The sequence below is a fragment of the Nanorana parkeri genome, unplaced genomic scaffold (assembly GCF_000935625.1).
Source record: "Nanorana parkeri isolate BGI_ZX_2015 unplaced genomic scaffold, ASM93562v1 scaffold98, whole genome shotgun sequence".
NCBI lineage: Eukaryota > Metazoa > Chordata > Amphibia > Anura > Dicroglossidae > Nanorana > Nanorana parkeri.
In genome coordinates, this window is record NW_017306366.1 from 1,164,100 (window position 1) to 1,176,392 (window position 12,293).

The following is a 12,293-nucleotide window of genomic DNA, read 5'->3' on the forward strand; positions in this document are numbered from 1 at the left end:
GGGGGGTTAGGGGCTTGGGGAGCCCCACTGAAGGGATAACTTTTAAAGATTCTGGATTTCTCTATAAAAAAGGAACTTTGCAGGTCCAGGTCCAATAAACTTGCATTCTTTCAAGCAGCACTCACCATCCCATGACTCCTCTTGCTAATGGACATGCCTGGAATTTCCAGTATGTGGCCTGTTCCCCTTCCTCCAATCAACAAGATAATGTTGGTGATAGGCCCAGCTCAGTCACATGGGGGCAGGAAAAGAGTACCAAGGCCTGTCCAAGCTCCAAACCGCTGCTTGGCACTTACATAGGGCTTCCAGTATTCACTGCTGATGGCTAAACCAAGCCTTGGGGGAGCAAAGGGAAGGCGCGTATGTGAACCTGTGACATAAAAGTTTTACATATTCTGAAACACTATGTGGGCTTTAAAACAAGGCCCTCTGACCTACGTAGCTGTAGCCACTGTGGAGCAATTCATCCTTAAAAGCTATTCATGAAGATATCATCACCTTTAAGTTACTGCTTAGCAATTCATTGTCACCCTAAGGCCAGGCTCACCCCTGGGTGATCCGCGACTGATCGTTGATCGCCGTGCGGTCAGGAAATCAAGCACAATCCTTGATCTTGCTTGCGGTGCCATTCATTTCTAATGGCACCCCAATCACAGCCGGCAAATTGTGCTGTGTTCTGTCGCAATTCCGTGTGTAATCGCAACAGAAAAAAAAACATGTGGTTCGCGTCACAGAAAAAGGTACATGTATAACCCCACTGAAATCAATGGGGCTGCGTGGCAAATGCTGTCCCGGGATTGCCCAACTGTGCACCTGAACTTAATGTGAACTTAGTTCATGGTTTTCTGACACATGAAACGAATGGGGCTGTGCAGCAAATGCTGTGTGTGATCGCTGGCAAGCGCACCTCCTGGGATCGCCCAAGTGTGTACCTGGCCTACATTTCATCTTTTACAAGAATGATTCGATCTCCTCTACGATAAATCTTTCTTACATGGCAGGCTAAGAATTAGAAGCAAGGAATTGTGAACAAGACAAATCTGCTGATCTGTTATCTGTGGACACGTGTTACTAGTGTGATTACATTGAAAACGGAATGTGACCGATATCCGACGATCAATCAGCTGAGTCACTGATCCGCTTCCTGAGGAGGAGCCTGTATACAAGAGATAAGCATCCAGATCTCATCCAATCAGACCAGTCAAGTATGAATGTGTACTGCAGCTTAGGCCAACATCCCTGCCTAAAGTGTGACTAAAGCCAAGAACAAAACGGGAATAAATTGCAGCTCATCAGTCCTCAGATGTGGTGGTGACTGTTGGATTAATGATATGATTTGATGCCCCAATGTAGAGAACATCCCATCATTTAGGGAGCAGCAAGTTCCATGACTTGAATGAGTCATGTCGCTGAGCTATTCTCCTTTTGTCTTGCCAACCCTCCCCACCATGTAGGCACATCCCCCAGAACTACATCTCCCAAAAGCCCTTTCCGTACACAAAGTATATGGGCAGGCTCTTGGGAATTAAGGCAGCAGCATCGCTTTGCTGGGAAAGAAAATCAACATACGCATGCAGAGAGACAGAGAGGTGGGGGATAGGTGGAGTTCTGGAGCATAGTAGGCAGAGCGGACAAAGCTGGTTGGGATTTTAGTGCAGCAGAGGCCAAGTGTTGTCAGTACAAAAACAGAAAAGTAAAACACGCTGGGTTTCTGTCAACAACTACAAACCCGGTTTGAATCCTGGTCAGGACACTATCTGTATTGAGTTTGCATGTTCTCCCCGTGCTTGCGTGGGTTTCCTCCCTCACTCCAAAAACATGCTGGAAGGTTATCTAAATCAGCTATGTATGTATGTATGTATGTATGCGAGATAGGGACCTTGGATTGTAAGCTCCTTGTAGAAAAGGGACTGATGTGAATTGTTGTCACTATATAAATACCTATAATAATAATTTTCTATACTTGCAGCCAGGGGCGTAACTAGAAATCACAGGGCCCCATAGCAAAATATTGTATGGGGCCCTGTGATTTCTAGTTATGCCCCTTCCAGAGCCAACCTGATATACCAAACAGCCCACCTGAGAGTGACCCAGCAGAGCCCGCCATAGACTCTCTATGATGGGTTCTGCAGGGTCTCAGGTGGGCTGCACACCTCTTACCTGTCAGGGCGGTCCGGCTCCGTGGCCTCCGCTTCCATCGATGGGCCCCACCTCCTCTTACATCACTGGCCCCTCCTGCTCTTACGTCGCCAGGCCGGGCCCCGCCTCCTCCTTCACTGCAAATGCCGGCTCCAGCCTCTTCTGCAGCAGCTGCTGGCTGTCACTGACACAGCTCAGCAGCGTCTGTGAGGAAGAACGCGCCGCAGCACACATCACTGACAACGGCGCCTCTTCAGTGACAGCCAGCACCCTGATATGCCATAGCGACCCAGGCGGCCCGCACGGCATCAGAGGGATGCCCTGGCCGGGCCCCCCTGTGCTCGGGCCCCATAGCAGGCGCCTGGGTCGCTATGGCGATTGTTACGCCACTGCTTGCAGCATTTTTAATGGGATAAGACATGGAAAACTGTCTGTATTGCAGAGATGTACTGATTTTTTTTTTCTTTTCAATTTTGCCCTGACAAACACTTACAAACATTTACCTGAATCTGCAGCAAGATTTTCAGAAACCATCTCACGGGGTCAGTAGTAAGCATGCATTGTGCAACTTGCTTTTTATATCTCTTCCTACTTTGCGAAGCACATCCAAACCTAAAAGTCAAGTCTGAATCTGGCTGCAAGGGTTAATATTAGATTTGCCCAGAGTTCTGCTTTAACCGCCAGATCAAATGAGACAAGCAAGCATACTCGGAGTGATTACTTTGCTGGCTGCATGCCCGACTCAGATGGTAATAAAGACAGTTTGCTGGGCAACCGGCATTTTCAGAGGGAAGCCGGCATAGTGGCCTCTGTATCTCTATCAGCTCAGGTTTCCTTTAATGAACACAAGGAACGTCCCTGTTAGAAACGTGCACTTAGCAATCCTATTAAGGGCTCAGTACTTGTCTCTTGCCATCACCACAAGGTACCGATTGCTTCCAAGCAGATGAACACATGTAGCTCGGCTTTGAAATCTGTAACATGGCCAAGAAAGAAAAAAAAAAAAAAACACAAGTGTATGCACATGCTGCATCAGGGGTGGGCAACTCCGGCCCTCCAGCTGTTGTGGAACTACAAGTCCCATGAGGCATTGCAGGACCGAGCCACAGGCATGACTCCCAGAGCCATGCTGGGATTTGTAGTTAAAGCACATCTGGAGGGTCAGGGTTGGCCGCCCCTGGTCTATATGGTGCTTAGCGAATACTTACTTGGGGAACGAGCAGATATTTGATGGGCCGTCATATGAAAGACGGCTTCATGTACAAGTAGGATCATACACTGCGTAGACATGCAACCTCGGCACTCCAACTGTGGTAAAACTACAAATCCCATACTGCCTCTGGGAGTCATGTCTGTGGCCTTCGGGTCTTTGGGGACTTGTAGTTCCACAACAGCTGGAGTGCTGAGGTTACCTCCCCCTGGTGTACTGTTTTCAGATGACAACATGTAAAGAGGATGACACAACTTGATCAGAAGGGACTCAAGCAGCATGGATACAACAATCTGCCTGAATGGGGCCTCAATGGGAGCTAGTGCTGTGTGCGTCATGGCAGATATTGAGGAACGTACTAGAAATCTTTGCAGGCAACGCTTATCTATTACCTTCACCCACAGAAAAAGGAACAATCATCTCGCTGTACAGGGCCTGTGGTCTATCATCATCATGAGGCGAAGTTTAATCTGCTTAGATTTTGCCTTCCCTGGTTCCTCTTCCCCAATCACCCAAAATGCTGACTAAATGTTGCAATAGAACCTTTCCGTTCTCATGCCATATCTTATTTAAGATCCAGTGATCTCATCACTGGGTTTCTGTGCTTCTCTATGCAATCTCAGCAGATCATGGCTGGTGGGAGGAGCCAGCTGGGTGCTGTACATAGCTTCCTGAAAACCTCACAGCATCCTGCCTCCGTACACCTCTGAGGTTCTGTAAGGCCCCATTCACACCTATGCGTATTGTAATATGCGCGTCTATCGCGCGACCGTCACGCGATTCCAAAGGCTACTTGGCAGTATCCAAATGGAAAACGCCCTACAAAACGGACCAATACGCAGCAAAAACGCTCCGGGACCTTTTCATGCGTGGGCCGTTTTGTAGTGCGTTCGGGACGGGCGGAAATACGGACAGGTGGGAACGATACCATTGACTACAATGCTATTTATTTTTTTGACCGTTTTGTAGAGCGTTCATCGAGCGTAGGACGCGCTACAAAACGGTCAGGTGTGAATGGGGCCTCAGTCCAGATGGAATCAGTAGGATGACTCTTGGGAGGAGGCAGAAATATCAGAATGCCTTGATGGGTGGACGTCAGTCTGGAGGGGTGGACATTCCTAGGCATGCTGCATCAGGAAAGCTACATGGGATGCTGAGCCTCCATGACTGAAAGGGGCGGGGCCAGGGACAGTCAGGATGGGGAGGAAAGAGTTAGTTGGTGATGCAGGATGTCCTCCAGCCAGGAAATAAGTCAGTCTCTGACCAGTGGGGTCCCGAGGCTGGGTGACACCCAGAGCGGAGACCAGGTGACACCCCGCCGTGACGTTGCCACGCATGATGACATCGCGCATGCATGGTCGTCTTGACGCCTGCCGGCGGCCATCTTGGTGGTGGACGCCAGCAGAGAGAGGAGGGGACGTTCACTCGGTGGGATGGGGTATGCCACCAGGCCCCCTCCTCTCTCCCGACACTGTCAGGCTCTCGGTCCGTGACCGAGTGCACAACTTTTCATAGGGGTTGACCCCAAAATGACTGTCAAGTCATTTTGGGGTCACCCCTCCAATGGTGGCACCTGGGTGCAGACCGCACCCCCCTTGTGACCAGAGCCACTGGCTCTGACATGCTGTAGCCTCTAATGTACATTGAGAGAAGCTCACAGTGTTCAATGAAATCAGAGTAAGCAATGTCAGTCCAGGAGAGGAGCCGGTACATCCTGTGCGATCCTGCTGGAGTTCACTTTAATTATATTTCTGGAGTAAAAACCGCCATTATTTGTATTTATTTTATATAACAAAAAGGTCTTCTTCCTTGTGGTGGAGAAGGAAGAAGAGGAAGGAAGGCAGGACATGTGCTCAGAGCAAGATGAACCTACTGAGATAGTGATAATTAAAGCTCTTCTAATTAGATAGTAGAGGGCTCTGGTAGGCTTGCCCTCTCAGCTGCTCAGAACACCCCGGGGATGTGCCGAGAGGACGGAGCGGGTACGAGGAGGTGCCAGGTACGAGGAAACACAAGATCATGAGAAGGTATTCGTTCCATTTGGTGTGCAGCACCAGAGACATTCCCTCCAATGAAGAGTCCCATGTAGTGCCAGCTGCTGCGTCGTATACACATCTTCCAGCACTGCGGGGGTTAAGATCAGCAGCTCCAACGGTGAACCATCGGTGCTGCCTGTCCTCTTCTCACAACTCGTAGTATTCCTTCCCAGAATGCAATGCGCTCTGTGATTGGAGGCGGCTTGTCCCATCATTCATCCGTCCTCCCCTTCCCAGAATGCAATGCGCTCTGGGGTTGGAGGCGGCTTGTCCCATCATTCATCCGTCCTCCCCTTCCCAGAATGCAATGCGCTCTGGGGTTGGAGGCGGCTTGTCCCATCATTCATCCGTCCTCCCCTTCCCAGAATGCAATGCGCTCTGGGGTTGGAGGCGGCTTGTCCCATCATTCATCCGTCCTCCCCTTCCCAGAATGCAATGCGCTCTGGGGTTGGAGGCGGCTTGTCCCATCATTCATCCGTCCTCCCCTTCCCAGAATGCAATGCGCTCTGGGGTTGGAGGCGGCTTGTCCCATCATTCATCCGTCCTCCCCTTCCCAGAATGCAATGCGCTCTGGGGTTGGAGGCGGCTTGTCCCATCATTCATCCGTCCTCCCCTTCCCAGAATGCAATGCGCTCTGGGGTTGGAGGCGGCTTGTCCCATCATTCATCCGTCCTCCCCTTCCCAGAATGCAATGCGCTCTGGGGTTGGAGGCGGCTTGTCCCATCATTCATCCGTCCTCCCCTTCCCAGAATGCAATGCGCTCTGGGGTTGGAGGCGGCTTGTCCCATCATTCATCCGTCCTCCCCTTCCCAGAATGCAATGCGCTCTGGGGTTGGAGGCGGCTTGTCCCATCATTCATCCGTCCTCCCCTTCCCAGAATGCAATGCGCTCTGGGGTTGGAGGCGGCTTGTCCCATCATTCATCCGTCCTCCCCTTCCCAGAATGCAATGCGCTCTGGGGTTGGAGGCGGCTTGTCCCATCATTCATCCGTCCTCCCCTTCCCAGAATGCAATGCGCTCTGGGGTTGGAGGCGGCTTGTCCCATCATTCATCCGTCCTCCCCTTCCCAGAATGCAATGCGCTCTGGGGTTGGAGGCGGCTTGTCCCATCATTCATCCGTCCTCCCCTTCCCAGAACTCGTAGTATTCCTTCCCAGAATGCAATGCGCTCTGTGATTGGAGGCGGCTTGTCCCATCATTCATCCGTCCTCCCCTTCCCAGAATGCAATGCGCTCTGTGATTGGAGGTGGCGGGTCCTGTCATTCACCTGCCCGTCCTCAATTCACAAAACAAGTCTGTACAACAATGGTCCAGAAGTATAGAGGATCGGGTGGGGAGGGGTTTGGGGGGGCAACTGTGGCCCCTGACATCACTGAGGCCTCATTCACACCTGAGCGATTTGTAGCTCGAATAGCTAAGAACTACAACGCTCAACAGGAGGAACCCCATTGTTTTCAATTGTCCCTGCTCACATTGGAGTGTTCTGCAGGAAAATGCCTATAGCTGGAAAAAGTACACGTGCTTCTTTAGGGGCCGAGTCAATCGTATGGCCTGATCGTTGATTTGGTGGTGGTCAGCACTCACCTCTCCCCCCCTCCACTGTGGAATGCCCCTTGGGGTCTCCACACCGAATGCAAGTCAATGGACCTGTATAAGACATGTCAGCGGTCTTTAGAAAATCAGAGCCTGGGGGAGAAGAGGCTACAGGGACCGGTCTAGCAGACAGGCAGGACTGAGGATCATGCGAGTATATCTGCTTTATTGCAGTCCCCTACACAAAACAAACACTTAACCCTCGCAGTGCAAGGATAGCCACGCTGCAAGCTCAAGTGATTCTTTAAAGCGTGCGCACAAACGCTCAAAGAGACGCTCACCTGAAGTGCGAATGGGACCTAAATGGCCGCTCATAATGTTCAACCAATCAGGTTCTCTCTTCAGTTTAGCTTGGAAAATGAACAAGAGAAGCTGATTGGTTGTCATGGGCAACTGCTCCAGTTTGTGTCTGCTCCATTTCTGATGTACTCCCCAGGTCGCAGGAGATGGTCAGAGACTGCTTATATGTTGCACGTGTGATTGGAGACACGCTGCCGGGCACAGAAACACACACCTGGAGCATGCAACAAGAGACTGCTGGGGTCCTAGGGGGCCACACAATATAAAGGAGAACTCTGGGCTACAACCACCTTTACCAGCATCTGCAGTCAGCTTTATAATGGTTTCATGACTGGTAGCAAAGGGCGACATATGGCCCCGGGGCCGCAGTACTATAGACTGATCGGGTCAGAACACTATGGAACTGGGCAGATTACCAGTTGAACTGGATCTTCACCCACTCAGTCATTTCCCGATACATCCCAGTAAGCTGGGCTCCAGCAGGTGTGGTGCAGATAATGATCCGGAAGATCCGCCGTCCAATCTTCTTCCCCTCCTCCTGCGATATATCTGCCCCAGCTCTGCGTGTTTGAACACTTGGAGACCTGTAGAGGAGATGTGAGGAGGGAGGAGCGAGCTGCACTGAGCACATTCCGATCATATCCCAGAGCTTGCTCACTCCTCACCTTCCAGGACTCGACACACCCAGGAGAGAGGGGGGGGGCGCCCGTTATATGCCGCTCTGCCAAAGGCGCAGAAGATCACCCCCTCCCCCATCTGTCATATAGGCAGTGACTTCATCTATTAGATTTCCCCTCATCTCCTGGAATCCGATCCTTTTACCAGAAATAAGATCTGATCTGCCCCATTCCTCTACAATGACACCGGCCTCCATGAGACAACACGCACATGTGACCCAATATGACACTTGTCACAGGACACGTATGAATATGAAGTTCTGATGAACACGGAGCAAAGCCGTGATGATCTGTAAAGTGCAGTAATAGAATTTTCATGTGCTGGGCGATCGGGCGGCTCTTCTTATTAATACAACGCCGAGCCAAACCTCTGATCGTCAGATCTATTAATAGAAGGAGAGAAGAAGAGGTTTCGGGCTGATTTACACTCATGCGTTTTTTTCTTGATGCGTTCTTCATGACAGGCTGACTCACACGCCAACCTCTGCTGGAACTACAAAGCCCACCATGCCTCTGCCTCATGCCTGGCATTATTACTGATACCACAGGTAGAGTCAAACCGATGTACGCAATGACATAGACCGGGGTAGGCAACCTAGGCTCTCCAGCTGTGCTGAAACTACAAATCCAACCATGCAACTGCCTCTGGGAGTCCTGCTTGTGGCTGTCAAGTCTCACAATGCATCATGGGACTTGTAGTTCCACAAGAGCTGGAGTGCCAAACACAGTGCACTGGAATGCATTGTTTTAATGCACAGCAGCTCTTTATGTAACCTGTGTAAATTCTATGCGCTGCATTGCGTCACGGTAAAATGATGCCGCGTTGTTTCATCAACATGCCCTATACAACGCAAGGCTTTGTACCTTGTCTTTGCGGTGGGCTGTGTGCCTGGTGTGAACCTGCCCTGAAATAAATGGAAACACACACTTTAAAGTGCACATCAACATTCATAGTGCACTGCAATGCACATTGAAAAAGCACAAAAGTGCAGATCACCATGCGTTTTGATGCACTTCTATCGATTTGATATGTAAATCTGGAAAAGCCCAGCTGCAGTATTGTTTGCTGGCATGTAGCCAGTAACATGTCACCCCCCCATAGATGACAATGGCTCGATCCCCATGCAGAGTGATTAATAGGCATCGCCATGTTATGCATGTCTGGCTATGGAAAGCCCCCATCTGTGTGGGCTGCTCCTGTCACTGTCCTGCAGCAAGAGGTCACTGACGGCATCTCTAATCCAGCGGGACAAGGTGACACCATTCATGCATGCAGGCATCAGGGGGTGACACCATCCATGCATCAGGTGTCACCCCACCCCCCAACACTGCGCTCCGTTCTCCAGGAAGAAGTGCGAGCACCGGGGACGACAGGAAATGCAACAGGACGACCATGTCAGTGGGTGGCTCGGCTGATAGGAAGAGCTCTCCATGTACCGGGCTACAAGGCCAGCGTCCTCGTCCCCCCCTCCCTGTGACACCCAGCCCCCTCCTCGGTGACTTACTCTGCAATGGGGGTCCCGTTGACAGCGGTGCCATCAGGGGTGGGGTTCAGCTGGATGGGCATCGGCTTCTTTCTCGGCATTTTTAGTGTTATGGCCGGCTGGCTGCTCCCTGACTGCATACAAGCGTTCTGAGTCGGAGCCGAGTCCCAACAGCAGTCTGCAAAGCGGCTATGCCTGTCCCCGGGCCGTCACTATCCCTCCCTCCGCATCCGGGGGGCGGAGACAACTCGTTACATTGTTTCCCTGCTATCAGCAGCCAATGGGAGGTATCGCCGGACAGACAGAGGGACCGCGGAAATACGTCACAGCGCCCCCCCAAGCAGAGAGCTCCGGCGCCCCCGTGCGGCTGGTTCAGGCGTTGCAATCTCCAGCCGAATGTCAGGGAATATAAGGGCCGTGACACACTGCACGCGAAGCCGTGCAGAGCGAAGCAAAGCTCTCCGGCACGGAGCTTCGCGTGCAGTGTGTGAGCTGAGTGCAGTCAGATGATTGACTGCACCTTCAGCCAATCGGCTGGTCTGTAACAACAGGGCAGACGTCGCATCCCGTCGCGCCGGTTTATACGCGCGAGCCAATTGGCTGAAGTTGAAATTGTTCATCTCGGCACGCTCAGCTCGGCGAGCTCTCGCAAGCTGAGGTGCCGAGAAGAAAGTGACATGACAGACTGCTCGCAAAGGCAGCGCGCCACCGCTCCGCGCTGCTTCGCGTGCAGTGTGTCACGGCCTTAAAGCTGGTCGGTAGAATTTCGTTTGAAGGTTAAAGTTGTATTAAACTCTTAACCAGTTGACATCCGCGGTGTTAAACCCCCTTCCCATCCAGGCCATTTTTCAGTATTCAGCGCTGCGGAGGGCTCCGAAATTCACGCCATACAACCTATCAGCGGCTATAGAGCCGCTGATCGGTTGTATGTGAAACAGCCGTTAACGGCTGTAGTAACAAGCGGGTCTTTCCTGCCCGTGCGCGCACGCTAGGGGGCGCGCGCGAGCAGAAAAAAAATGCCGCCGGGCGACGGCAACCCGCAGATAGGAGTCAGCCGTCCGTCCGTTTTTTCTTAACGGGCGGATGGCAAGAGGTTAAACTTGTTACCTATCATGAATCCAGATTTTAAACAAATGTACATGGCCCTGCAAAGAATTTCTTTCAATTATTGCCCAAGCACTTACAGTCATCATGTTTCCAAACAGCTCCAACTCTCTCAGCTCAGTTTCCCTGAACTTCCTGTCCAGTACACAAGTGGGAGCGTAGTCTTCAACAGCTGTCCATCTAGTAGCATAGAGAAGGAAGAAGCAGGTGGGAGGGGAGTGACTTGCCTTGCTGTGTATGTGTGTGTGTGGAGACACACAGAGCTTTCTAGCACACACAAGAGGGGGGCTCCATAGGGTCCTGCATGGGAAAGGAGACACCCTAAAACAGGATATCAGGACCAGGTCTCAGGGGACCAAATCATTCTGCAAGAAACTTAAACTTTTAAACATCAAGAAGCAGCATCCATTGTAAGTGATTAAGTGCCCATTCACACCTGACCGTTTTGTAGTGCGTCCTACGCTCGATGAACGCACTACAAAACGGACCAAAAAGTAAATAGCATTGAAGTCAATGTTATAGTTCCCACCTGTCCGTATTTCCGCCCGTCCCGAACGCACTACAAAACGGCCCACGCATGAAAAGGTCCCGAAGCGTTTTTGCTGCGTATTGGTCCGTTTTGTAGCGCGTTAGTGCCCATAGACTTCGACGGGAACGGACAAAATCACTGAAATCGCGCATAGAACGCGCGTTCCACACATGTCTAGAGAAGACCACTCCCCCAGAGAGCTGTTGGAGAAGAAAAGATGGAGGATTGTGCCATGCTGGATTCTGAGGCCTTTATTAGACAGGTGCAGGGAAGGCCATGTATATATGACATGCGCCATGCGCATTACAAAAAAAAACCGGCCACAGCGCCGACCGCGCTGTCGTTCTCCCCAGGACCACTGAGCCCCCCCCCAGGAAGCATTACAGCGACACCACCAGCCCCACCTCCACCAACAGCACGGCCGACACCAGGCACCTCGGCCACAAGGACCAGGGGCACGCTACGCAGGCGTAGCGTCGTCAGACCACGACGGCCACGATTTGTCAGGGAGGAGAGCAGGCTGCTCGAGGTCCTGGACAGCGTGTCCAATCCACTCCCCAGGCTTTCCAGCGCAGGTCATTTCCTGCTCAGCTTGGTGCCTTTACATAGACAGTCCGCAGCACGGGAAGGACTAATCCGATTTGTCGATTCCCTAATTAAAGGGAAATGCTGCGTCTCAGGAAGTCTTTTTCATTGGACGCTTGCGGAAAAACAGGAATTCTTCTTCATTGGATACCTCTGTTGTCGCTCCAAAACGCTTCAAAACGCACGTGCGACGCGCGTTTCTAATGTAAAAAAACGCACTGAAAACGTGCCAAACTCCGGGAAGAAAACGCGCGTGTGACGCGCTTATGCAATACGCACAGGTGTGAACCAGGCCTCAATCTGCATCTGAAATAGCTTAAAGTGGAACTTTACCCTTTTTTTTAACTAAAGATCACTTCAGCATGTAGCGCTGCATGCTGATATGAACTCATCTTACATTCATTAGTTAAATAAACATATTTTTCTTTTACTTACAATTATTGTTTTTCACTTCCTGGTCCTCTTGAGCATTAGTGATGTAATGTGCATCCTGGGAAGGTTACATCAACAGAGCATTGCTGGGAAATCTCATCTGTAATCTAAAAATGTAAAGGCATTTTCCTCCCCTGAGATGATGTGCATGGTCACATGTCTAGTCACATGTTCCAGAGTTCTAGGAAGTAACAGGAGAGCTAGCA

The 12,293-nt window shown here is 51.2% G+C and overlaps 1 protein-coding gene across 1 annotated transcript in view; it reads right to left on the reverse strand.

Annotated features, from left to right (window-relative positions):
* Positions 1-9,751, reverse strand: part of MAP2K1 (mitogen-activated protein kinase kinase 1) — a 34,400-nt gene extending 24,649 nt beyond the window's left edge. Inside the window, exon 1 of the mRNA XM_018552842.1 lies at positions 9,459-9,751. Coding sequence (XP_018408344.1) covers positions 9,459-9,577 — 119 coding nt within the window. The 5' untranslated portion in view covers positions 9,578-9,751. The remainder of the gene's footprint in view (positions 1-9,458) is intronic.
* Between the last annotated feature and the right edge of the window lie 2,542 nt (positions 9,752-12,293).